The sequence below is a fragment of the Colletotrichum lupini genome, chromosome 2 (assembly GCF_023278565.1).
Source record: "Colletotrichum lupini chromosome 2, complete sequence".
NCBI lineage: Eukaryota > Fungi > Ascomycota > Sordariomycetes > Glomerellales > Glomerellaceae > Colletotrichum > Colletotrichum lupini.
Window position 1 is genome coordinate 2419743 of NC_064675.1, and position 26128 is coordinate 2445870.

At 53.5% G+C, this 26128-nt stretch overlaps 8 protein-coding genes across 8 annotated transcripts; 4 read left to right on the top strand and 4 right to left on the bottom strand.

The window, feature by feature from the left end:
- Positions 1-111: 111 nt before the first annotated feature.
- CLUP02_02997 (mRNA capping enzyme) lies at positions 112-4103 on the bottom strand (the record flags this gene model as incomplete). The annotated part of the gene is made up of 7 exons (XM_049282025.1): positions 112-978; positions 1034-1428; positions 1562-1688; positions 1977-2094; positions 2786-3753; positions 3797-3875; positions 3907-4103. The coding sequence occupies 7 exons, from the start codon at positions 4101-4103 to the stop codon at positions 112-114; spliced, it is 2751 nt and encodes a 916-aa protein (XP_049139168.1).
- A 582-nt stretch (positions 4104-4685) lies between these two features.
- On the bottom strand, positions 4686-6841 carry CLUP02_02998 (PX domain-containing protein; the record flags this gene model as incomplete). The annotated part of the gene is made up of 5 exons (XM_049282026.1): positions 4686-4781; positions 4842-5966; positions 6018-6284; positions 6343-6668; positions 6745-6841. The coding sequence occupies 5 exons, from the start codon at positions 6839-6841 to the stop codon at positions 4686-4688; spliced, it is 1911 nt and encodes a 636-aa protein (XP_049139169.1).
- Positions 6842-7657: 816 nt separating this feature from the next.
- On the bottom strand, positions 7658-9830 carry CLUP02_02999 (uncharacterized protein; the record flags this gene model as incomplete). The annotated part of the gene is made up of 5 exons (XM_049282027.1): positions 7658-7815; positions 7869-7966; positions 8025-8261; positions 8314-8391; positions 8440-9830. 5 exons carry the CDS (start codon positions 9828-9830, stop codon positions 7658-7660), a joined length of 1962 nt encoding a protein of 653 aa, XP_049139170.1.
- Positions 9831-10739: 909 nt separating this feature from the next.
- Positions 10740-14455, top strand: CLUP02_03000 (tetratricopeptide; the record flags this gene model as incomplete). The annotated part of the gene is made up of 2 exons (XM_049282028.1): positions 10740-13334; positions 13388-14455. The coding sequence occupies 2 exons, from the start codon at positions 10740-10742 to the stop codon at positions 14453-14455; spliced, it is 3663 nt and encodes a 1220-aa protein (XP_049139171.1).
- A 1311-nt stretch (positions 14456-15766) lies between these two features.
- On the bottom strand, positions 15767-15958 carry CLUP02_03001 (uncharacterized protein; the record flags this gene model as incomplete). Its single annotated transcript, XM_049282029.1, has 1 exon — positions 15767-15958. One exon carries the CDS (start codon positions 15956-15958, stop codon positions 15767-15769), a length of 192 nt encoding a protein of 63 aa, XP_049139172.1.
- A 1256-nt stretch (positions 15959-17214) lies between these two features.
- CLUP02_03002 (alpha amylase) lies at positions 17215-18969 on the top strand (the record flags this gene model as incomplete). Its single annotated transcript, XM_049282030.1, has 1 exon — positions 17215-18969. One exon carries the CDS (start codon positions 17215-17217, stop codon positions 18967-18969), a length of 1755 nt encoding a protein of 584 aa, XP_049139173.1.
- Positions 18970-20322: 1353 nt separating this feature from the next.
- CLUP02_03003 (cyclopropane-fatty-acyl-phospholipid synthase) lies at positions 20323-24084 on the top strand (the record flags this gene model as incomplete). The annotated part of the gene is made up of 12 exons (XM_049282031.1): positions 20323-20795; positions 20865-21296; positions 21342-21534; positions 21626-21774; positions 21919-22004; positions 22080-22122; positions 22185-22319; positions 22482-22619; positions 22714-22954; positions 23070-23103; positions 23165-23306; positions 23391-24084. The coding sequence occupies 12 exons, from the start codon at positions 20323-20325 to the stop codon at positions 24082-24084; spliced, it is 2760 nt and encodes a 919-aa protein (XP_049139174.1).
- Positions 24085-24869: 785 nt separating this feature from the next.
- CLUP02_03004 (uncharacterized protein) lies at positions 24870-26057 on the top strand (the record flags this gene model as incomplete). The annotated part of the gene is made up of 4 exons (XM_049282032.1): positions 24870-24894; positions 25001-25174; positions 25340-25499; positions 25628-26057. The coding sequence occupies 4 exons, from the start codon at positions 24870-24872 to the stop codon at positions 26055-26057; spliced, it is 789 nt and encodes a 262-aa protein (XP_049139175.1).
- Positions 26058-26128: the final 71 nt, after the last annotated feature.

Genomic DNA, 26128 nt, shown 5'->3' on the forward strand with positions numbered 1-26128 from the left:
GTTATCCCAACTCAGGTTTCGAGGTTGGCGTGCCTCGGTCTATGACAGTTTTTACTTGATCTAATCAGACTTTTTTTTTCTAAAAACGGCAATCTGCCTTTAATAGGCTTTCTACTGGATGTGTTTTCTGATGGCTGACGTGAGTGTCCGCAGACCCTTGAGTCTCTTGTCTTCGGTGCTTGACAGGAATAACGAAACAACGGGCCAGGCGTGTATCCCGCCATCCTCGCTACGACTGTCGACCTCGGTACTTTTGACCAAGACGTTAATCAGGTCCTTGATGTCGGGTGCGAACACCTCTTCTGATCCGTACGTGATGAAGAAGCCACAAAGTGGACTAGCTTCCGCCCACACCCGAGGATCGGCGCACTGCCCAGGCGACGCGGTCTTGTCGTAGACATGCGCTGCCCCAGCATACTGCACCGCGTAGTTCCATAGCGTGTCGCGATCCAGAAAGTCGCTGGCCGTATTTTCATGCTTGTTGGAGATGAGCTTGGCCCACGGCGAAATCAAGACGCAAAGCCCTGGAAGCGGGGACTCTGAGGCTTGACGCAAGTGCTCCTGACTTCGACCTTCAGATGCGGTGGAATCGTCACTCTTTTCCTTGAATGCCCGGGCCTCGTTCATGTGACCCAGCTCCAGCAACAGCGTCAATATCAGGGTTGCTCCCGCTGAGTCTCCTGCAACGACCACCTTCCGAGGGTCTCCAACTTTTTTCAGGACATGCTTATAGCCCCTCAAAGTCTCGTACATTTGCCTTGGGTACATTTTATCGGGCACGAGGGTGTACTCTAGAGAGAATATGGCAGGGTTCCGGTAGCCGGCTTGGACGAGTAACGAGTGCCACGACAGAAGAAACTCGAGGTAAAAGTACGCGGAGCCCATGGCAAAACCGCCTCCGTGGGCGTAGTATACCACAATGTCGGGCGGTTGTGACGCATCCTTTTGGATCCAAACCCCTTCGAAGCCGTGTTGGCCCTATCATTCAAGTCAGCCACCGGCCATTGTGCACTGAGATGTAGGTTACACTCACCTTTTCCTTGTGCTCACTCCAGGTCGCAGGTGACCTGAGATAGCCATGCCGCAGCATTCGAAACCGCAGAAACGGCAGAGATATGTACTTTGAAAAGAAGACACGTCCAATATTGGTTGGCAAGTTTGCAAAGGCGTAACGCACGCAGCGTATGACTAAATCTTCGAAGAAACTCGCGCGCTGCACAAAAGGCGACTGCTCATCGTGGCTGAGTAGATATCGCTCGTGGAACAGGGACGTCGGCAGTTGAAACACGAGAAAAGGCAGCATCTTCAGAGTGACCACTACCGTTGGGAAGAAACCGACATTGATGAGGAGCTGCGGCGTCAGGAAGATGACAAAGACCAGACAGTCGAGCAGTGATACCGGTCCCAGGATCATGGTGGGCGGCGGTGCTGCAATTGTTGCACCGAACCGTGGGCCGACTTATTATTCCAAGCGTGACGTTACGTAGATTATAAAATTGCGGTGCAGAGGTGGTCGTTTTGTATCAGAGGCGCCAATTGGATTTATCGTGAGCCACAGGACAAATCTGGAAGAGAGGAAGAAAAGGAAATTGAGGATTGAAGCAAAAACTGAGGTCGATGGTAGGAGGGGAGCTTGTCTCCAGATTAATGGTTTCAAGGTTGTAGCTTCGGACTTCTCTCGATAGGCACTACCTTGAGCCATTCCATCCCTCCCTTGGCCGCCCAAACAATCGATTTCCCACGGCGTGGGCTAATGTAAGACTGAGAAACGAGAAGCTTTTGGCTTTCTTTCGTGACGTCTTCGAGGTTACGGAAGGCAGTCCCCAGTGTCCGTGCCTGCTCAGACACTACCTACTACCTGGTGCGGGGGGGCGGCGCACACTTGTTTCCTGAGCTTGATGGTTTGTTGGGGAGAGCTGGAGCTCTTACCTAAGGTAAGGTGCCGAGCACCGGTTTAGCCCATCCATTCTCATTACCTTTGTCGGGGATGGCGACGGGAGCATGTCAGCACCTGCCGCGACATTTCCATGTCTACATTTTCTGGTGGTAGTGAGACCAACCCAGCCAGGAGGAATTACCCAGACCTTGGTAGATCTGAATCAGACATCCATCTGGATCAAGGAAAAGCGAATGGCAGCGAGCAATGGGGTGCGAAACCTTCCATGTCATCCCTTGTTGGGCTTTTTGGCTCGTGATTGTGGAACAAGTATTTCACCACATACAACTTGGTCATGTTTAGGAAAGAGTGCAATCAGCATCCCTTTTCCCCTACAAGAGGTCATGGGGGTTGGCCAGTCAGCGTCGCTTCAAGAAAAAGGAGTCCCTTCTAGCAATATGAATTACTCTTTTTATTTCAAATGTACTCGATACACTCTCATGCCCCCGGGAGACCGGTATGCCCTCCTCGCTTATCCTATAAGCTAGAAAACGCCAAAATAGTTCATGCTCACATCCTAGCCGGACATCGGCAGAGTAGAGAATTGATGAGGGTTGCGTGAAAGGAGGCAATATCTCAACCTCCGCCCTCGTCTCTTTTGACCTCCCCTCCGTATTCTCTGTTTCTTGCTTGGGGAGGCTTTTTTTTTTTTGCATAAAACACAACACCAAGACGCCTTCGTCAATCCTGATCCGCACACGTACAGTACTCACACATCATCCACGCCGTGGTTCCTCAACCCCCCGTACCGCGCCACCCCTGGAATATGACCATATCTCTCATCTGCTTCTTCTTCACTCATCCCTTCTTCCTCTTTGCGTAGGAAAAAAAAACCGATAAAAAGACTACCGCTTGGCATTCCGCGTCTTCCAATTATCCTTGATCCCCTTAGCCGCCTCCGCAAGATCCTTCTCCGTAACCCGGTCCTCGATACTCTCCATGACGCTCTTGATGGTAGAAATGTGATTCGCCTCCGACTTGTCGTCGCGAAACCGGATAATCCGCCACCGGCCCAGGTCGTCCTTGTGACACTCCACGATGCGGTCGTTGAGCGGGTCCCCGAGTCCCTTCAACACCTCCCACTCCTCCTCGGTAATATGCACCTCGTCAAAGAACTGATACCGCCCGTCCCCCATGAAGCTCCACAGCTCCGCCCGCGGCACGGCCTCGTAGTCCACAAAGGGGCCCTCGGCCTCCTCGTCCCCTTCCCCCGGCCGCACCGTGGGGAACGTCATCCGCAGCCGGCAGTCGACCGTGTTCTCTTCCGGCGGCTTCCACTTCAAGATGTGCGGGTCGGTGCCGTGCTTGTACTCGCTGCTGACGCACGTGAAGATGAGCCCGTCGTTGCCGTGCCTCAGCTTGGGCAGGATCTCGCGAAACATCATCTCGATGCCGTAGCTCAGCTGCATGGCCTTCATCTCCACCAGGAACGGCTGGAAATCCCGCTCCTCCGGGTACTGCTTGAACAAGTCCCGGTAGGGCTTGTAAATGTTCTCGTTGAAGTAGGCGAGCCGCTTGTCGAGCGTCCGCGACATCAGGTCCTGTCCGTCCAGCACGAGGCAGTCAAAGACGAGGAACCGCGGCTCCTTTGTGCCCTTTCCCGTGTCGTCCATGACCAGCTCGCCGTCGATGAGCGTGCGCGTGTGGAATTTGGTCAGGTCGTCCTTGCGCGGGAAGTGGAAGCTGCTGTTCTTGATGAACCAGTAGTCGTTTTTCCGGTCGATTAGGTAGTGGATCTCCCGGCCCTCGTCTTCCGTGAGGTATAGCAGGTACCGGATGCCGTCTGACTTTTCGCAAACATAGTAGCTGTTGTCGCGCTCGCGAGCGCGTTAGTTGTCAGCGAAAAGAGTTGCGAATCACCAATTCCTCCCAGCCTCCGTTTATCATGGTTCCGGTAGCCAAAGGCATTCGCCGAATAAACGGGTGCAGAGGCTGGAGCCTGTATGAACGGCGCGACAAGGAGCACTCACTCTCTATTCCGTAACTCATCGACGTGTTTCCGCGCGAAGCTGACGGGCTGCGCGCCGGGGAAGCTGGTCTGGTTGCGATGCAAGAGATTGGCGACCTCGCGGCGCAAGTCGAACAGCAGTTGACCGTCGGCCTTGATGCCCGGTTCTGCGATCGAGGCAATCGGGCCCTCGGGAGGCGGACCCTGTACGCCATCCATGGTTGCGGATGGACCTTTTTTTCTGGTGTTGCGCAAAAGGGGGAGAGAAGGAAGTACAAGTCGGTTCCGGTCCTCCGTTGGTCTAGGTAGCCTCGCGACACCAAAGTCTCGGAGCTTTATCGGCCTCTTATCGATAAGGCACAGAGATAAGACCGTCCGTGCATCAACACCGTCTCCGTGGTCTCTCAGAATTCACATCCTGGATAAATGAGCTCTTCACAGGATTCGAAGGCTCTGCCTAAAACAGATACCTCTTACAGCCTCATCGACAAGGCTTGCGAGAGAGATACAGCCGCTCATTGAGGCCAACTCTGTGACCAACGAGGCCAAACACTGGAAAACGTGACGTATTTCGAGTATAGTACTTTGAACTGAGTTGATTAATTGCCTTTCACTATCCCATGACTTTTACGAATGTCGAATCCCTCGTAAACGCCAAATGAGTCTTGCTTGTCCCACGTCAGCCACCCGATAGACTCAACGCCTCATCAAATTATTGGAAACAGCTCGAGGCCTCTGAGCCTTGTCTGTTTTGATATCAGTGCGCGTTTTCCCTTTCTCCCTAATGAACCAAACATACCCTCAACTTTCGTCAATCTTGGCGACCTCGGCTTTGGCATCCTCCCAGGTCTCCTTGTTCTTCTTGGCCCACTCAATTTGGCTCTTGGCATAAGCCAGCTGTGATAAATCGAGTCAGCACGGATTCGCTCCTAGTACTGTACTGGTCAATCAACTTACCATGTAACGACGAAGGTCCTCTTCCTTCTCTCCCTGGAATCTCTTCAAGTCCTTCAAAATGCTTGCGCTAGCCTCCTTCACATCATGCTCAGAGACCACTTTGGCTTGCTCAAGCTGCTCGATGCTCTCCCTTGTCTTTCCAATCATGTCACGACGAGTTCTCTCGGGGTCGACGTCAGCTACACCTTGAATAGCGTGACGAATCGGTCCGAAAATCTTGTTCGTGATTGAGTTGCTGCTCGCGGCCTTCTTATGGCCTGGAGTTGAGTTGCTTCTCTGCGGGACACCCTGGGTCGCGGTCGGGACCGGCTCGCCATGGGTAGGAGGGAAGTCGGAGTCGATGGAAGCTGTGTCTTCGGCACTGCCCTCGCGCTGATGGTGTGATGTGTTAGCCTCTCTAAGGCTTGTAGACCGCTTCGGCGCTGGCGCAATTTGCTGGCTGCTGCTGAGATATTGCTCGATGCGCTTGGCCTCTTGCTCGCTGCGCTCTAGTTGGTCCAGCAGCGCAATCTTCTTGCTGAGTTCGTCGCTAGTCTGCTCTTGCTGCACCCGCTTGAGCACCCTGTACTTCAGCACGCTGCGAACAACACCTGCGAACTGCGCATTCTCTCGCATAGGCTCTGCGAAACTGGCACCGAGAGATCCAGAAAGCTCCTCAGTAGCGATGTAGGAGGAGTCGGCCGCCTGTCCCACTCTCTCGAGGGCAGGGCCCAAAGAGGGTGCCTGTTCTGATAGCGCGAACGCATTAAACTTGGAGCCCAGTTCGCAAAGATCGGCGGCCAGTGCAGACAGGTGGCTCAGGGTCCGACGGTTGACCTTCTCCATGGACCCCGACAACAGTTGCTCCAGTTCCTTGATCGATGCCTCATATGTGATGAAGTAAGGGTCAAGTTCTTGCTCGCTCAGGGTGTGGCTGTCGGGAGGGAATCGGCCAAAGACATGGGACCCAGTTCCAGCGATCGCGCCGGGATCGACACCAGGGCCGCCCGTCGTCTTGAGCTTAGCGGAAGCTGATGGTACGGGAAGGAAGTTGTGAGCAGGTGTAGGGTTCGCAGGATCCAAAGGTGGCGCCTTCAGGACTGACTTGGGCACTGAGGCGACTGGATGAGAGTGAAGGACCTCACTCTGCGATAGATCAGCTACCGGATCACTGTGGAGAAGATCTTTTCAACTTACCCAGCTAGCATTGGGGTCCAAGAATCTCCACCAAACACCGTCTGTTCGGATCTCCTCCATGCGGCGGCATCGATTCAGGAACACGGCAAGCATGCGCTTGCGCAGGTCGATAATCTGCTGATCTTGCTTTGCGCTCGTAGGGTTCGCGGCGTAGTCTGCCATGGTATGCTTCTCGGGGATTGGGGGTATAATGAGGGTAGGATGCAGCCGGGTCAATGCCTCACGCAAAGACGCGAATTCCGAGTATCGTCGGCGCACTTCGAGGTTCTATGAAACAGTCAGTACCCCAACTATCGAGGGAGCGATCCATCGCACAGCCACATACGCCTGTCCGGATGGTGTAGACAATGTATTTTCCACCGCTCTCCGCGCTCTTTCCTGCATCCGTAATGAGAATAGTCATGCTCGGATTCTCCCAGAGGATCTGCTCGACGCGGCTTTCGTAGCCGCCGGGCTTGGGGCGCGGGACAAGATCGCCTCTGTCTCTAGCAATCGGCTCATTGTCGCTGCTCTCAGCTTCGCTGTCTGGGAGGGTATGGGAGCGATTCTGAGGAGCCTCATCGCTTGTGGTCGACGGGGTCTGAGGGATGTCGAATCGCTGGTCTAGAGTCTCCCAGTCGGCATCAGTACTGTCTGAAGAATCATCCAGATCTATGGTTTCCATCATTTTCCGAAATCTTCAAAACGACGAGGATTGAGCTGGGGTAGAATCGCGACATACACTCACGGGTAGTAGGAGAGGCTGGGTTGGCAGAAGAGGAAGTCAGGCTGTCTCTCCGGTCAAAGCCCTCGGCATAGGGATTATTATCCTCATCGTTCCACATCGTTTCAGTGTCGGATTGGAAGGAATAGCAAACAAAGCTATAGGTCGATATTCAATCGTCCAGAAGGGTTTGCAGTCTCAAACGGGATGCGCAATCGGGGATGCGCAGCTGAGCCGGGAGCTGCGGGGGGGGGAGAGGGGTGGGAATGATGGAAGGCACTTGTCTGTCGGCATGCGACAAGCATGCGGTTGATGATCGCAACGTCCGGTTAATGTTGAAAGCTGTCCCAGGAAAAAGTGAAAGGCTTGAGGCTGACGGAATAAAGGTCGGTTGAAAGAGAGTTATGATACGGACAAGCAGACTTGTCGGGCGGCAGCGTGGGGAGAGGTGATCGGGGCTGCGCGAGGTTGGACTAAGGTGAGCTCCAGGGTGCAGCAAGTGCCTTTCCGGCCGGAGTAGCAGGCAATGACGAAGCCACCTCCCCTGGGGGCCCTGCTTCTGCTGCTTGCTGCTTTTGTCATACGCACCCGGACAAGGTATCTCACCTTCATCGCGCACGGGCCAAAGTGACACAAATACCTGTCTTACCAAGTTACCCCTGCTTTACCGCAGTAAACATCCCGCTGGGCTTCTCTGTGCTTTCCAACTCATGCACATCTCGGCATATCTTATGAACCACAGCTGCACAAATCTCTGAATTCCATTGGGCATGGACGAGCCGTCTGTCTGCATTGCTCTACATCCTTGCAGCACATCTGAACCCTTATTCCTATCCCCAATACCTATCTAAATCGGTTCTAAACAAGCTTTGGTGAGGCAAGTGGCCAGGTACACATGCTATTCCACCTATCTTGTCGGGACCAAAACCACCAGCCCTTAGCCAGAAACCAGGTCGCTGTCTGAAGTGCACGATACTTCGTAAGGTCCGAACCTTGTTCCATAGTCGTTCCAGGGAACCCCATTTTCGTGCATCAACCGTTCTTTTTCGCCGCCCGTTCGTGTCAAAAACACAGTCATAAGTCTTTCACCGTAACCTAGTACGCTCTTCTTGATGGCTTCCTTCGCAGCTGCTCAGGAGCATACTTACCGCCGCCCTGGTGGATTGGTCTCGGAGGAGACGGAGGCGGCGAGTCGTCGCTCAGCGAGTCACTGGTCTCCGTGACATCAGAACAAGACACGTCGAATCTCAATATCAGTCAGCATCCACTTGTCATTCCTTTAACGATTCATTTATGTGGCTCACCGAAGCTCTTCAGTTCTACTCGATAATCTCCGTAAGTGCTGGTTGGGACTCGAGCTCTGGTCATGTTTCTTCTCTGTTGTTTTGACCGGGCTGCTTTGAGGATCCGGTACTGGCTTCTTCAGCGCCTCGGCAGAATGTACGGCTGTACCTAAGACGTCTGGATGATCTCGACTAACTTCGCGGACTGCGTTCTCCTTGGGGCTATGTTTATCAACGGATTTCCCCTGCTGCCGCTTTCTATCAATCGTATCAGCTCACGGTTCTAATCAAAGATGAAGAAGTGCTTTACTCTTTGCCCTTGCTCGAGCTGGCTTCCGCGGCCATTGGCGAAGTGACGGTACGACTAGACGCGAAGTCCACATGATCGCTGACCAGGTCAGTAGATATCGAGAGCTCAGGCTGAGATGTATCTTACCTATCTTCTTTGGCCGAGGGCTTCTGATCGTTCTTCGTATTGCATAATCTGGCTCCTGCAGCTGATCTATTCCCATTCTTTAGGGCACTGTGTCTCGTCAGCTCTCCATTAATGACTGTAGTTGAGAGATCATACCTCTTAAGGGGCTTGGCGACAGGGCGACTAGGATAAGTTCCAGCAGTTTCGGTGTCTTCGCAGATCGGTATGGAAGTCGGACATGTCTTTGTATTATCACGCTCAGCCTGAACTTGTTTCTTGACCGGAGACTCGGTGGTGGCGGCCTTCCCCCGCGATTCACATTGAACTTCGCTACCCGAGTTGGCTGGGATTGACAAAGCATCCTGTATAGTTGTCGGAGTGAGGTAGTCGTCACTCTGGACAGTGGCAACCGCGGGAGACACTTCAAGCGGTCTCATCGCGTCTGCTCCATGCGCTGCAGTCCTCTTGATCCGCATTTCAGGAGAAGGCGGCGTAGCAACAGATGTCGCTGAGGTCCTCGAATGGTGACTGCTGCGTATGGATGGAGCTCGGGTTGAGTCCGAGTCAGAGCTGGCAATGGTTGACGCTCTACCGACTGGGTTGTTAAACAGACTGAAGAGCCTTCGGGCAAGTGACAGCCTTCTTCGCGGGGGCTGTTGAGAGCGCTGCTCACTTTGCTGAAGGCCAGGCCCCTGTTTCCATGGATAATGAGGGTGTTGCTGGGCTTGAGGATAAGGCTGCGGTTGCTGTTGGTACTGGGCATTGACCGGGAATGCCGGGACTGCAGAGGGCTCTTGAGAGTTTCCAAATGCTTGCGCCCTCATCGGATAGTACTGATTTGCCTGGTTCGCCTGATAAGCCATCGGATAGGGGTAGATCGGTTGAGGTGGTCGGAATGGCATCGGCATTGGCATGGGAAGGGGAACCGGGACTGGCAGAGGAGGAGGTGGAGAAATATGAAGAATAGTCGGATGAGCGATCAATACTTGAGGAGGCTGTTGCGTGCCTGTCAGCCCCTCATGTCTGAAGAAGAAGCGCGAGTGCTGTGACTTGATAGAGGCTGCTTGGCTTCTGGGTCTCGGTCGTCTTCTGGTCCGGACAAGGATGAGGTCACCAACAACCCAATTGTCCTGCTTCTTTTTCGATCGTAGAAAGAAAATCAGACCAAGAAAGAGAGATAGGAACACCACAACAATAGTGACAAGAACCCCAGCCTGCTGTGCTTCACTGAGGCATCCCCATCCAGAACACTGAACTTGAGATCCTGGCGGCACTGGAGATACTGGGGGCAATGGACCGCTTGGTTCCTCAACCTGTCGGTCTGTCAGGAATTTGGTGACCCAACCGTGAACAGAATCCTCCAAAACGCCATCCCTGTCTCTCCCAGCTTTGGGTTGGGGAATGGCGGGCATGATGAGCCGTAAAGAGGATAAAAGCTGTCTGAAGGGTCGCAATTGTGGTCGAATGCTGGCTTGATACCTCTTTCAGCTGAAATGATAGAGAAGAAAAGACGAAGATAAATCGATCTCACTTTTCGAGAAAGTAAAATCCTAAGTGAACGGTGGTGTGAAAGAACCAAGTTTGTATGTGGTAGGCTGGGAAGTTGACAGTGAAGGCGCGCCTGCCTCTGTTGGTCAACCAGGGCAACCTCAGTTGCTCCTTCCCCCGCTGGCTTATTGAACTGTCCAAAGCCCTATATAAATCTTTATTCTAAAAGTATCGGCAGTTTAAGCTCGTTCTTCTAGCGAAAGATTTGTTGTAGGACCAGAAGTTTTCCTCTTCTTTCTGCCCATAGTGATGAGCCAGAACTCTCACCTCTTTCCCAGTCAATATATGATTCTTATTCGCTTGCACAATGGCTGTGTCATGGAACGAACTGAGACAGAACCATCCAAGAAGTTCACGCATATAATTGCAATAAATCATCTTGACTTGGAAAGCTTGGCTATTTTGTAGGATAACTCATCTTGTAGCAAGTTGAAGACATGAGAATGTGTAAGTGAGCATTAAAGTATCCAGTACATATCACAGGGCTCTTAGTTGGCCTGCGACACCTGTACCTCGGACATCTCATGGCAGATTGACCAATCAAAACTTGAGCAACGTTGGTCAACAGCTGCGCTGCAAGAGTACCCCCCCTAGCGTCTCTTATGGACCCATATGCAAGGCCGACTGAGCAGGCGTGGCAGGCAAGTGCTACGCGACGGATTGATCTTTCTCAGCCTCATCCCAGCTTCCCCCGAATTTCTGGATTGCCTCACTTTCCATCCACTTCATCACCAAACTTATCCGAGGCATGTCATAGCCTCCCATCCGCCAAAATGTCAGTCCTCAGGAACGGCGCGATGAATGGCACCAATGGCGCAGCCAGCGCGCCAGTCAGTAAGCGGTTCTCTGACATCCCAGCCGCCATCGACGTCCCGGTTCAAGGCGAAGCCGAAGACGAAGCCGTCGAAATCGATCTTCTCGAGCTTTTCGATGATCCTACCGAACTTTGCACCCTTTTCGAAAACGAACGCGCCGCTCGAACCTACTGGATGACCGTTGCATTGGCCTACGCCAAGCAGAAGAAGATTGACCATGCTATCGAGATGCTGGTCCGAGGTGGAAACGCGATGCGCGACAACAATCCCAGAGAAAAGCTTAGCATGATTGGATGCCTCTGCTGGATGTATCTGTGGAAGAGTCGCGAAGCGCCGAGAGTGCCGCCCGATGGCGAGCTGGCTTCCGAAGCCAAGACGAAAGAATATTACCTGCAACTGGCGACCTCTACGCTAAACGATGCGTCGCGCATCAACCCGGCGTACCCTCCTCTGTTCCTGGCTCGCGGAGTTCTGCAGCTGCTTAGAGCGTCTCTGCAGACCCCTAAGGCGACAGGTCACGGGCAGGTGGACTCTGAAAAGGCGGACTTGTTGCGATCAGCACTCAAGGCTTTCGAAGACGCCATCCGAGTATCGCAAGGGAAGAATATGCTCGCTGTAATGGGCAAGGCGCGAACCTTCTTTTCACTCGGAAAGTATCCGGAGTCCCTGGCAAGCTACCAAGAGGTTCTGCAGAAGATGCCAAACTTCGTCGACCCCGATCCGAGGATAGGCATTGGCTGCTGTTTCTGGCAGTTGGGCTTCAAGGACGATGCTAAACTTGCTTGGGAGCGATGCATCGAGATCAACCCCGAGCACAAGGTTGGAAACATTCTTCTCGGTCTCTACCATCTTGACGCCAGCAGCCGCATCCCTACGAACAGTCCCGAGTTCCTGCACCTATACAAGAAAGCAATGACCGAGTACACCCAGAAGTCTTTCAAGCTCGACAAGAACATGCCGCTGACATGCGCTACCTTTGCCGGCTACTTTCTGTCGCGCAAACAGCTCGGCACTGTAGACTCGCTCGCACACAAGGCCATTCAGTACACCGACGTTAATGCGATCGCAAGTGACGGCTGGTATCTCTTGGCAAGAAAGGAGCATTACACTGGCGACCCAGAACGCGCCAGTGACTTCTACCGCCGAGCTGACGATGCGCGTGGCGGTGCCGAGCGTGGCTACATGCCCGCGAAGTTCGGTGCTGCCCAGCTAGCAGTGCTCCGAGGCGATCTCGGTGAGGCGAAGCTGCGGTTGGAGAAGATGATTCAGCAGTCCAAGAACCACGAAGCTATGATCTTGCTGGGCACTTTGTACGCGGAAGAAGTCTTCGCGAACGAAGACGCGGATGGCAAGGAGGATAAGTCGGCCGAGATGAAGAAGGCGATTTCACTTCTAGAGAGTGTGCGAGGTGCTTGGAAGGACAGCAAGAAGGGGATGTCTCCAGACGCTGCGGTCTTGTTAAATCTTGCCCGTCTGTACGAGCATGAGTTCCCCGAGAGAGCTCAGCAGTGTCTTCTTCAAGTTGAGGCGCTAGAACTCGACCAAATTCCAGAGGAAGAACGTCCCACTGGAATCGAAGATGAGGCCGAGAACCGCGCAGCTCTTCGCAAGTTCCTTCCCCCGCAGCTTCTCAACAACATCGGTTGCTTTTACTCGCAGTCTGAGAAGCACGAACAGGCCAGCGAGATGTTTGAGGCGGCTCTGGGTGCTTGCATGAAGATTGGCGAAAAGGACCAAGAGATCGACACGGATGCTTTGGTCACCACGATTAGCTTCAACCTTGGTCGAAGTTACGAGTCACAAAGTATTTACGACAAAGCCACCGAAGTATACGAAGGTTTGCTGAAACGCCACGACGATTATACCGACGCCAGGACCAGACTTGCGTATATCAAGCTCCGTAGGAACCCCAACAAGGAGGGACCTGACGCCGTTGCCAAGCTGTACCAAGAAAACCCTCAGGATCTCGAGGTTCGAGCCTTGTACGGCTGGTACATGGGCAAGGTACACTCTAGAAAGCGCCCACACAACATCAACGAGGACCACGAATTCCGTCATTACAAACACACACTACAGAACTACGACAAGCATGATCGCTATGCCTTGGTTGGCATGGGCAACTTGTACCTGATCCAAGCTCGAGAGATGCGACGTGAAAGCGACAGTGACAAGGCCAAGAGGAGCGCCACATACAGCAAAGCGGTCGAGTTTTTCGAGAAGGCCCTTTCTCTGGATCCCAAGAATGCGTACGCAGCACAAGGTATTGCCATTGCGTTGGTCGAGGACAAGAAGGATTACAAGACGGCCTTGGGTATTTTCGTCAAGATTCGGGACACTATCAAGGATGCACATGTCTACGTCAACCTGGGCCACATCTATGCCGAGCTCAGGCAATACTCCAAGGCCATTGAGAATTACGAGGTTGCTTTGTCGAAAGAGGGCAAGGGTAACGATCCCGTTATTCTCGCCTGTCTGGGTCGTACTTGGCTCAACAAGGGCCGATCCGAGAAGCTCCTGGACGCGTACCACGAGGCGCTCAAGTACGCACAAAAGGTAAACAACCGTCTCCAGGCAATCTTATCTACAGCTTCTAACATGATTTGTAGGCACTTGAGGCAGCACCGGAACAGGTTCACTACAAGTTCAATGTAGCCTTCGTTCAGATCCAAATGGCAACTACCGTTTATGCCCTCAACGAGAACCAGCGGACATTGGTGCAACTTCAAGAGGCCGCAACTGGGCTTGAATCCGCAATCTCTGCTCTCGACGAGATTGCAAACCATCCACAGACTCCTTACCCCAAACACGACGTCGAGCAGCGTGCGAACATGGCTCGCAACACTCAACGCAAGCAGCTGGAGAGAGCCATCGCTAGCCAAAAGGAGTACGAGGAGAAGAACAAGGAGAAGTTGCAAGCCGCTCTCGAGCAGCGTCAGGCCGAGCTCCGGAAACGAGAGGAGGAACGCCAACAGGCTCTCGACAAGCAACGCGAGAGACAGGAGAAGATTAGAAGGGAGAGAGAAGAAATCGCGGCAAGGGACAGAGAGATTGCAGAGCGTCGTGCCGAGGAGGAAAAGGCCCGACAGGAGGCCGAAATGACAACCGACAGCGAGACTGGCGACAAGGTCAAGAGGAAGAAGAAGGCGGCACCAAGGGGCGATGGCGAAAGCCGTCCCAAGAGAGGATCACGCAAGAAGAAGGCCACCGAGACGGACGGCGAAGACTCTGGCGAGGAACGCCCAACAAAGAAGAAGCGCCGCCTTACAAAGAAGGAGTCTACGGTGAACAGCAAGTATAAGTCTGCCGAGATTATTGTCGACAGCGATGACGAGGATGAGGAAGAGGATCCCTTGGACCGTGCAGAGAGAGCACTCGAAAAGGCCAGCTCTCCTCTTTCTGACGCTGAAGAAAAGGGCGGCGATGACGATGACAAGATGGAGGTTGACAACAACAGAGACGCCGATGAGGAGGACGACGAGGATGGAGGTATCAGTAGGCGGCAGCAAAGCTCACGGTCCAGGCGGGGCAGGGTCATTGAGAGCGACGAGGACGAGGACGAGGATGAAGCCCCAAAGAAGAATCGAGCGGGCGCAGACTCCGATGATGAGGCTGACAAGACACAACCCGCTGCAGACACCAGCATGGCAGATGCTGATGATGACGACGAGGAGTAGAGAAAGCTCGGAGTTGCCCGAAGGGATTGCCCATTCATTTTGAGGCGACAGTAGAGTATTCCAAGAGTATTCATTCGACCTGGGAACCGGGGATCTCCAAGATTGCGTCTATTCTGGCGGTTTGTAGTATTAAGTATGATAGGATAGGGAATTACACAAAAAATGGCACATGACTTGAAACTTATCCGGAACTCTAAAGACTGCCATTTTGCCCACTTCGGCGAACAGTCGGCCGAACCTGGAGTGTGCAGCTATCTATTTAACCTGCCTAAGCATATCCAGACGTCGACCAGGGGTTTCGATAGGGTGCCTCCATATCCGACTAGATCATCGGCCCTACAATGCATTCACACGTGTATCCGTACGAAGCTAAGGTAAGTAGGGTAGGGTACCCCGCGTGGGTGGATCGGAGGAGATGAATTCGAACTTAATCCCAGAAATTCCCAGCAAGTGTTAGAAACTACGCCTGAGCTGCCCGGGTGGTTGGGTTACCTTCACGTAAAACTTGCCTTGTCAGGTATTGGGTTAGGTTGCGAGGGAAGGTCGAAGTCGGAGAAACAAAAAGGGGTCTACGGCAAGATAAGATGCGGAGCCGCAAGGAACGCACGCGGCACTGCCGTCCTGCCGCCTTAGGGCCCTTGGGCGGCTTATCCGGGGCTGCGGTCTGTATACAAGGAACCACGTCTCGTAAGATATATAAAGTTGGGCAAAGTTTAGGGTGAAGGTTCATATTCCCGTCTGGCGTCGTTGATAAGTAGCAACAAGCTTTCAAGGAGGTTGGTTAGTGTTACACTGCCACGCCGTATACTGATTTATCTATCTTGGGGCGGATGGAAGATATTTCCCGAACGAGTATAAGAGAATACCCTCCCACCGGAACAGCCATCTCAACAAGCCGGTCGGATAAAGCTGGTGAAGAAGAAGAAGAGGAGGAGGAGGAGGAGGAGGTTGTTCGGCTGAAGCGGTTGAACTTCGGGGCGAGGAGAGATAGGGTTCGGACTTGTTTGCGACTAAGGCAAGGCAATGTGAGGCAGGAAGACCGAGTCGTACCAAGAAAAAGGAAGAAGAGGATAGGCCAGAAGGGAAGAATTATTAGCAAGTGTGGTTTGACGCATGTCGTCGGAGCTGTCGTCGGAGAATCTCCCGTGACGGTAGATCAGACGGAGGTGTGGGAGGCGATGGGCAAAAAGCGGACAACGCATCCGCGAATAGAGAGAGGTCGTGTGCGTCCTCGTGTGTGAAGAGGAGTCATGGTTGAAGGAACAACGTGGTCCTCCTTACTCTCTCTTGTTTTGCGCGGGAAGTTGGAACTCATAGCCCCTCCTTGCATTTCCAGACATTGTCCACCTGAAGGCTTGGCATTCTGGGAGAACGGCACGGCAGCGACCACGGGGTATCGAGTAAGGTAGGTACTGAGAAGGAAGTAAATGACACCACTTGGATGAGAGTGGCAATGTTAAGCACCCATTCTCTGCTCAAAGTTCGCCCAAGCTGTGTGGCCATCCTGGGGATCGTCTCATTGTGTAAGTGTGCGCGAGTTTTACGTACCTTGAAGGTAAGGTAGCTCTAGCTTGTCTGGGTCGGGTTGGATGGTTGGCTTTCGTTGGACGGATAAGTTGTAATAGGTTTGTAAACCGGATGGTAAGCTTAGTCGGACAGAAAACTCACAAGAGGCACATGGCACATGAACATCCATCACAAAAAAGAAGGTCCAAGACTCTCCAATACTCCAATAGCTCTCCAAATAAAGAAGGGGTCGGCAGCGCCCCGATCTACAATTTTAGCGAGAGTTTTCCCGTCCGCCTATCTTACCCGCTAACCCAACCCGCGCCCCTGGGATGGGGCGTGGAGTTCGCTCTTTCTCTTCGCCTGTATTATTTGCAGACACACATACACACACGCATACACACGGCACACGCAGCACCACACCACACCATACCACACCTCGAAAACCCCAAGAACGAACGGATACTTCGCCGCGGGGCACACACATGGACCATGGTTCCAAGAACAATCCGCACGGCGCGGGGGGAGCCAATGGTATTTCTCCCAGACTTTACAGCGAGAATTGAGCTCCTTTCAGGCCAATTCATTGGTCCGTCCAGCGCGCACCACCACCACCATTACTCTCCGCGGACCACCACCCACACACCATTGAGCCGTCGAACGCGCACCTTAGCAAACGCAGTTAATTAGCACGATTAGGTGGCCGTCCACCCCGCGCGGGCAGCAAGTAAACTCGGGACTGACTCCAAGGAGGACCAAGGGCCACCACCCGCATGCGGCGCTTGCATGCACCGGCCTGTCATCGAGAGGGACGATCTTCCGCACCGTGGCCCACACACGCACGACGTTTCGTGTCCCGCCTCGGTTATTGCCAGTGTCTTTCGACCACCTTGTTTTGTCTGACTTGGATCCAACTTGAGAGACAGAGCGAGACCAAAGAGAGAGCGAGAGAGGGGGCGGGGAAAGACAGTTGCGCCCCCGGGCTTAGGTCGACTGTGGCCCGGGTTGAGAGGATGTAGGTATGTATATAAGTCAGAGCGAGGAGCTTCCAGGCGCGCAATCCTTTTCTTGAGCTTGCAAGCTAGTTCTGGTGTGTTGCTCTGTCTGCCCTGCGCTCCTCTGCTCTGTACTGAGCATATCTACTGTCCCACTTCCTTCTTTCTTCTTCCCCCTCTTCTCTCCTTCTTTCACACCCAATTGCAATCTCTCTAGGTAGACTGACTTTCAACAGCCCTGTCAGACTGGTTTTCGGTATGGGTTCGATCACTCTGAACAACGCCAGCAGAGCCTGGTGGAAGGATGCCGTCATCTACCAGATCTACCCCGCCAGCTTTAAGGACGGCAACGGAGATGGCCTCGGCGACGTCCAGGGCATGATTGACAAGGTTGATTACCTCAAGGACCTGGGCACTGACATCGTATGGGTCTCGCCCATGTACGCCAGCCCTCAGGTCGATATGGGCTACGATATTTCCGATTACCAGGACGTCCACCGCCCCTACGGCACCGTCCGCGACATGGAGGTCCTCATTGAGGAATGCCACAAGCGCGGTATGAAGCTCATCCTTGACCTCGTCGTCAACCACACCTCGGACCAGCACAAGTGGTTTCAGGAGTCGAGATCCTCAAAAACGAACCCCAAGCGGAACTGGTACATCTGGAAACCTCCTCGTTACGCCGAGGACGGCACCCGTCTGCCTCCCACCAACTGGCGAAGCCACTTCAGCGGTAGCACATGGGAGTGGGACGAGCCCACGGGCGAGTATTACCTGCACCTCTTCGCCAAGGAGCAGCCCGATCTCAACTGGGAGAACGAGGAGACGCGCGAGGCCATCTACGAGAACGCCATGCGCTTCTGGCTCGACAAGGGCGTCGACGGCTTCCGCATCGACACGGTCAACATGTACAGCAAGGGCGTCGACTTCCGCGACGCCCCCATCATGAACAAGAACGCCTACGAGCAGCCCGCCTACATGATTTACTGCAACGGCCCGCGGATACACGAGTTCCTGCGCGAGATGAACGCAAAAGTCCTCAACCACTACGACACCGTCACCGTCGGCGAGCTCCCCCACACCCCGGACCCGAAACACGTCCTCAAGTTCATCAGCGCCGCCGACCGCCAGCTCGACATGGTCTTCCAGTTCGACATTGTCGACCTCGGTCAGGGCGTCGGATACAAGTACCAGGCCCAGAAGTGGACCTTGCCCGAGCTGAAGCGCATCGTGGCGAAGTGGCAGCAGTTCATCGAGGGTACCGACGGCTGGACGACGGCCTTTTGCGAGAACCACGACCAGGGCAGGTCCGTCTCGCGCTGGGGCAGCGACTCGCCCGAGTGGCGCGAGACGTCGGCCAAGATGCTGGCGCTCATGATGTGCTCGCAGACGGGCACGCTCTTCGTCTACCAGGGCCAGGAGATCGGCATGACCAACGTCTCGCGCAGCTGGGGCATCGAGGACTACAAGGACATTGAGGCGCTCAACTACTACGACGACATCAAGAAGGAATTTGGCGAGGGCAGTGACATGCTGAAATACGTCATGGACGGCATCAACCTGCTCGGCCGCGACAACGCGCGCATCCCGATGCAGTGGGACGACAAGCCGTACGCCGGCTTCACGGACAACAAGAACGGCGCGTGGATGCGCGTCCACGACGAGTACCGGTCCATCAACGTCGCCAAGCAGGAAAAGGAACCGGGCTCGGTGCTGAACTTTTGGCGCGAGATGCTGAAGTTGCGCAAGGAGGAGGGCGAGCTTCTGACGCACGGCGCGTTTGAGCTGTTTGACGTGGAGAACAAGGAGACGTTTGTGTATAAGAAGTCGCGCGGGGGCCGGAGCGCCGTCGTGGTGTTGAACTTCACGGGTGAGGAGCAGGCGGTCGAGGTCCCCGGCGAGGGCGCCAAGATCCGGGTCGGAAACTACGACGATGTCAAGGAAAGAGTTGCTTCCGAGAGCGGCAAGACGGTCTTGAGGCCCTGGGAGGGACGTTTGTATCTGCAGGGTTGAAGCTGTGTAAGCATGTGGTTCTTGGATATACCTCCTGAGTTATAGGGTAAAATGGTTTGGTGGAACAAGGTCTAGTGCAGATTTGCGGATCGCGCTATTTTGATTGATGGTCTATAGAGAGATGATCGGCCTACTGTGGCTAGAACTTTTTGGGATTTTTGTTGTTCAGGATATCAAATGAAGCTATTCCCAACTCCTCAAGACTGCCTCTTTGTACCTTTTGGAGTCGCTAAATGAATGAATAGCCCCCAAAGTTGGGGTAAGCTCCCTTGCAGTGTCCGTGCTCCCCCTCTGTCGGCTCCCCGCATGCGGTTGCATCTCCACACCATCTTTAATCCTCCAACATCCATCCAACTTCCCCCAACACGTACTTTCTCAACCAAAGTTTGCCTGGAGAGCCGATCCAAACAAATTTTCGGTGGAAGAAGGAATTGGGTGACTCATAGCCATTTTCAAAATGCAATAAAGAGACTTTTGTTGTATGATTATGCTGCTTTTGGCACTCTTGAAAGCTACTGCGCTTAGTTCCGGGAAGGATGGATTGTGAAGTGTGTGTAAGAGCGTCAGAGAAAAGGAGGAACCCAAGGCGGTGTCTTGCATGGACAAACTACGCCGAGCTAGATACTCTTCTGATTTTTCAAAGCCATATGCTTTCACATCATTCTGTTAACCAAGTCGGCTGGCTTCTCTTTCTTCTTGCTTCAGTCTGGCACACTAATGCCCTTCATCCTTATACAGGATGGCGTTGCACGGTATGCTTGAAAGCCCGCAAAGGAGGTTTGTCGTTTCGACGGAATATCTATCCAAAGCCGACTTTCAACTACGTTTGAGAACCTACGAGGTGCTTTATGACTTGAGATCGAGATGAGACCCCGTGGAACTAGGTCTCTCAGTCGAAATCACTTGAGGAACTCTATTTCTTGATTCTAGAGGATCGTGTTCATTTCGGCTTCCTCTTTGGTGACGGTCTCGCATCGTGTGGAAAACACGTGCCACGTTGGGCAACATTGACCGTTGCCAGCATATTAAAGAACGCGAGCGTATCGTTTGAGTTCACTTGAAAGCCGGGTATCGTCGATGTCGAGGAGATCCTTGCCATAGTGAATCCTGAAAAGCCTCCCTTGTCAAGATGGTTGAGGACTGGACAAGGGCTGTCTTTTGGTTCTACTTTGTTTGATGTTAAGAATTCCCAATCTCCGCTCTAGTACCAGTCACGATCCACTTATGGCCTTATATAATGCTACGAATACGTGCGAGCGACTAAGCAATGATGAGAGGTATCTGTGATAAATAGCTTCTCACTTCTCCTATCTCTCGAACTTCCTGCTTCCCATCCAACGCGCCACAGCCAAGATGCCTTCCCTCAGTCAAAGCTTGGCCCTGGGGTACGTCATCATACTCCAGGTGCTCTACCTCTCCTTCGGCACCAGAGGAGGTATCATCATCGACCTCATTCTGGCCGCTTTTATAGCAGTCCCCGTCACCGCTGGAATCCGGCTCATTGCCTCCGCCATCAGCCCTCGCACCAGCAAGACCGTCCTCCCTGGTCGTTCTGTCGAATACTACATGACCTTCAAGCATCCGGCAAATGTCAAGTACCGCGGCAAGAGAAGGATCCCGATGGCTACCTTCTGCCAGATGCACCTCGATGGAGACGTTAAGATGAACGGAGACACCCTGACTATCCTCGAGAAGAGACATGACTGGGCTTCTTTCCGCCTGACCTTCGGTCTCATCTACTTCGTCCTCTTCAAGCTCATCCCAAAGGTTATTGAGAATCTCTGCTTTCATAGTATATCTCACTCTCACACTACCCTCGTCAAATTGTAAACGTCTAATTCTTATGTATTCAGATGACGGAGATATCCACCCAGCCCACGAGAGACTCGATCTAGGCAGCTCCGCGGCTTCCTGGGACCCCGGATGATGTACACTTCAGGTCTCGTCCGCGACATCAACAAGCAAGAGTTCCTCGAGGAACTCGAGGACAATAAGCTCGGCGTCATCTGCGAGAAGATCCACCTCAATCCGTACGGCAGAGCCCTCAGCGTCGGCTACGGGTGGAACGCGTTCGCCAACTACGCCCGTCGTATCTTCCCGCACGTCCCATTCACTGGTCTCAACTACGTCGCCGAGTACACCAACATCGCTCCCGTCAAAGGCGGCTACAAGAAAATCGTCTGCACGCATCTAGCCGAGCACAAAGGCCCCGACAACTTCATGGCTCTGCACAACGGCCCCGGCGAGCACTCAGACTTTTTCAAGCACATTCACGGCCTGCTCGCCGACGGCGGCATCTTCTTCCTCGAGGTCGCGGGCGGTAATGAGTCCTGACAGTACGAGGATCTCGTATGGAGACTCCTGATGGCCAGGTACGTCTGCCCCGACGCCGTCCCTTATGCCTCGCTCGCATCCTTGATCAACCAGCTCGAGGCCGCCGGCTTCAGAGCTAATAGTGTGGAAAACGTTGGTCGCCACTACTCTGAGACGGTTCGGAAGTGGTACGGTAACTTTGTGCGAAATCGAGAGGCTCTGATGGCCATGTATGGCCCCAAGAATTACCGGGTGATTTTATTCGCACAGCTCTCTTCCTCTCCGTCCTCTATGTTTTTGTCTCAAAGTGGATGACATGCTGACATCCAGTCTACCTTTTTAGACATTCGAGTTCTTCCTGGCTTACCTGGTCATCATCTTCGGTCAAGGCAGCGCCAACACTTACCAGATTGTCGTCACCAAGAATCCCAGTCCTGTCGACCGAACCAAGTCTGAGCCTGTAGTTGAGGAGTCTTCTTGGGATCTCTGCGAGTAGCTCCGTGGATCTCCCTTCCTTCGATTCAAATTCAATAGATCTTTTCATCTCTCGGGGTTATGGGTTTTCATGAGGATGCGGTATTCTGGGATGAGTTATTAAGGAAATCGGGTCAAAGGGTGGGACACAGGATGAGACAGGACACCTGAAATCACCATGGTCAATGTCATGAAAGTAGCAAGAGGTAGTGCCCTGGTATACTCCCATGAGAGTTCGGACACAGTCAGTTCCTGAGTGTTGACAAAATGGATGGCTGGAAAGAACAACAATGATGAATGATGTGGCGCGGGACGTGATACAGCGTTAGACTTATTCCCTCGCTTCGCCAAGAAACGCAAGATACGGTCGCCTTCACGCATAAATACTACACTACTTAGAGACTCGGCGGCTTGCAACACCTCCAAAGTTCAAGTAAGTGGAAGGGATCGATCAAATTTCGCACTAGCAAGGGGGAAGGGGGAGGCGGAGGCGGTTCAAGATCTGGTTTCACAAACTTTTCAAAACGCACAGCACCAAACGGACCTTATAGTGTCAAAATCAAGTGAGGACCGAGTGACTGGTCGAGAGGATGTTTGCGCTCCAGCAGATGAGGAAGAAACATAAAGGCAAACACCACGAGAAGGTGTTTGTGCTACCCTCCCTCTTAGAGAAGAGAAATTAGCACAGCTCGGGTCAAACTCTCGATCGAACATACCACAAACAGCCCTTCCATCAAACTGTTCCGCCTCACATGGTCGCTGTTCTCTCTGGGAGAGGAACAAAGACGCATGGCCAAAGCTGCGAATAAAACCAAGGGCAACCCCTTTTCGCCAGCCTCCGCCTCGACTTCCCATCTTTCTTCGTCACATCTTCATTTCTTCCCACTTGCCACATCATCACGTCGCCTTCAACAAAACCACCTTCTCGTTAACTCGGTTAAAATTTCAGTTGGTTAGACTTCCGACGATGCAGACCCTCTCGGTTCTGCTCCTCGTCGTTGCGGCCAGCATACCGACGGCGGAAACCTTTGGGTTCTGGCGTCCTCATCTACTAGAACTGTCAACACAGCTAGGAGTCAACGACAGCATTCCCGCGTTACCAAGGGCAAACCGATGGCCACGGCCGCAGCTGACGCCGGTATTCATAGATTCAAATACCATCGCAAAGAGATCTGAGCAGAGGGCCCCTACCACGGCAGTGACCCTAGGCCTAAACACCTGCGGCTTATTCACACTCTCTAAAGAGACAGGTCTGGGTTAGTATTTTCTTTTCTTTGATCTCCACGTCAAAACACCAATCTCGAAGCCGGTAGACAAAATCACCACTCGAGGATCCCGGTATTTACGGTATGCTGATGAACATCTCTCTCGGCTGCCTCAGTAATACGATCACGCACTTGCGATGAAGACACCCGCTGCACCATTCAGAATGACTATTTAGCCTGTGGAGCGGCCCTAGCAACCGCTTGTTTGCCTCACGGTCACTCCATGTGCAGTCCATTTCCATCTCAGACTCGCGGAAGGGATACAATGTGCTGGTACGTCCCCGCGTTCCCCGAGGAAACTTGAAATGTTGCCTCACCCCTTCTTCTCTGGCGGGGGAAGACGACACTGACGGTCTGGAAAATCCATAGTACGTCAACGAACAGCTTCAACGGGGAGTGCCAGGAGTTCCGCCGGAAAGAGGGCACCCAAGACAAAACACTCTGGGGATGTCGCGAGAAAGGCTTGCCATGGGATCCCCTCGTCTACCTGTATACCGCATCGACCAATTTGCTTCCTCCAGCTCCTGCTACCACCACGTCTTCTCCTTCTTCTTCAGCAGATACGCGAGCCACGTCTGTGCCAGGCTCCTCCTCGACAGTCTCAGACGACCCGCCAACACCCTCCGTGCCATCAAGCCCGACACTTTCGACAGCCTCCTCGACAAGCGCACCGACGCCGGAACCTTCCAACGGCGGTGGCGGCGGCGCTGCTCCATCCAGCGGTAATCAGACGGGTGCCATTGTCGGCGGTGTCCTCAGCAGCGTGACCATCCTCGCCATCGCCGGCTGCGTCGCCACATGGCTCGTCGTGAGAAGAAGAAGAGCTTCGTCGGTCCGGGGGGAGTCGAGAGGTGGTGGTCACGTCTCGCCGTCTCCCAGCCACGAGCTCGCCGGCGACCAGCCGTGTGTGTCTCCGATAAACCAGAAAGAGGGAGAGCAGTGGAGCTATCAGCCCATGTCACCCACGTCGCCCGCGTCCTCGTCTGCTCAGCATCGGGACGTTTTTCAGGCGCCGGCGAACGATTCGATAGGAAGCGCGATGAAGCCGGCTGAGTTGGGCTGAGTTGAACTGCTCGACGATGCGGCGATCTTCAATGTTTCTCTAGCATCTGGTTCTACGCGAAAGGCCCTGGCGGGCCAAGGGGTCTGATGGAAATGAGTTATCATTTTTTTTTCTTTTGATATGAGTGTTCGTCCTGCGAGCAGATATGCCACTGTTCAGAACTTAATAACGATTGTCTACCAAATGTTACATCGCACCTCACCGGTATTGATATCGGGTTCAGCTGTACGCATGTAAAGCTATGAACATCCCATGGAGAAAGTTCTTATAGATATTTCCCAGATGTGCAAGGTCTAGCCATGTTGAGTGAGTCAAGAACTAATTGCAAGCTCTTTGAGACCGGTAGCATGATGACTTCCGAAGGCTAGAGCACACCTCGTGTACTCATCTAATTCTAATTATTGCTATTTCAAGAGCCCGTGACTGTAGCTCAAGGCCTCGATAGCCATTCATGAGGCTCGGAACCATGCAACATAGTAGATAAATTTCGCCCTTGAGACCCTCAACCAAATGTTTGCGTGGAGTAAGGGCAGAGGAAGCGATGAGGTGAACAAAGAGACGCGATTCCCTTTCGTTTTGGGTCACAATTTGAATACAAGCAAGGGCAACCCACTTCGCTTGTGTCTTTCGTCGTACATGTTTGCTCCTACTTCGACCATTTCTATTCCAGTTTTAGCCATCTTTGAACCTCAAAACACCCCAAGTCGGTCCTAACATAGATGCCAAGAACCTACTGACTTATATGACCAAAGTCAAAATGCCCTTCTGCGCATCTCCTCTTCGCAATGGCCCGCCCGTTCCTGAAGGCACGTACGTCTCTTAGCCTCTCCATTGCTTGCTCCCCTTTCGTTCTTCGATATGAGAGGCCACTCTGTTCTACTCGCTCTCGCCGGCACCCTTCTGTCTCTAACGACAGCGGACCCCATCGCCCTCGCCATCGTCATGCCGACAGAGAGCGCAGCTCCCCCGCTTGACAGATTGACAAACAGCGGCCCGCTGGACCAACAACGATCTGGAGCCCGGGCCACGAGACAAGTCATCTCAGAGGGCATGGGAAAGGAGACGTGCGGGTTCTTTAGAACAGGGGGAGGTTAGTTTCCTCCATCATGATCTTGAAATTACCTGCTTGGGCTTTTCTCCCCCAGATTCTGCCTTCTCTCCTGGGAGAGGAGAGGAGGTGGCATGGGATGGGTTCAGATTAGGAGATGAATAGAAGGAACCAGTACTGACGCAAAGCCTATCAACCTGTTCTCAGAACTCGTATTAGTCACCTGCACAGCCGGCACAGGAACCTCCAGAATCGCATGCCACAACACGGGCAGGTGGCTCTGCGGAAGCCTCTACTCGACCTGTCTAGGCCCCGCCGAACCAATCTGCAGCGGCAAGACGCAGAATGGGGAGAGGACGCTCTGCTGGTATGTCCAACTAGCCCCATTTCACCACTTCAAACCCCCTCTCCTTCATCTTCGTCCAACAAACCATCCCTTTTTCTCTTTCGATGCAGTCCCATCTCCACACACTAACACAGCCTCCCCTCTTCAAGCAACACAGAAAGCCCCGTCTGCGGCACCCTCCTCCGCGGCTCAGGCGAAAGCCAGAGAACGGGCCTAGCCTGCTTCGGCGCCGACTTCAAGACGAAATCCATCCAGACGCTCGCGTCGAACACGTGGCCGACCTTTATCACGGACCCGCTGCCACCGTCATCATCGACATCGTCGGCGTCTTCGCCTTCGGCTACGTCCAGGCCCCAGATCGCGTCTGCGAAACCCTGCGCTACCCCGACGACCGCCACACCCTCGGCGTCTCCGACGAGCAGACCGATCAAGACGTCAACGTTTGGGATCCCTGATCCCTCGCCTTCGCCTGCGATGGCCCTGGGACAGTCGGCATCGGTGGGCAATGGACGGAGCGGCATCGTTCGGGGGCTCGGTGTGCTGGCTTTTGCGATGCATGTGGCTTGGATTGGTTTGTGAAGGAGGTCCAGGGCATGGGGGCAGTCTGATATATATCAACAGACCTGATGGGTTAGAATGAGCAAAATCGT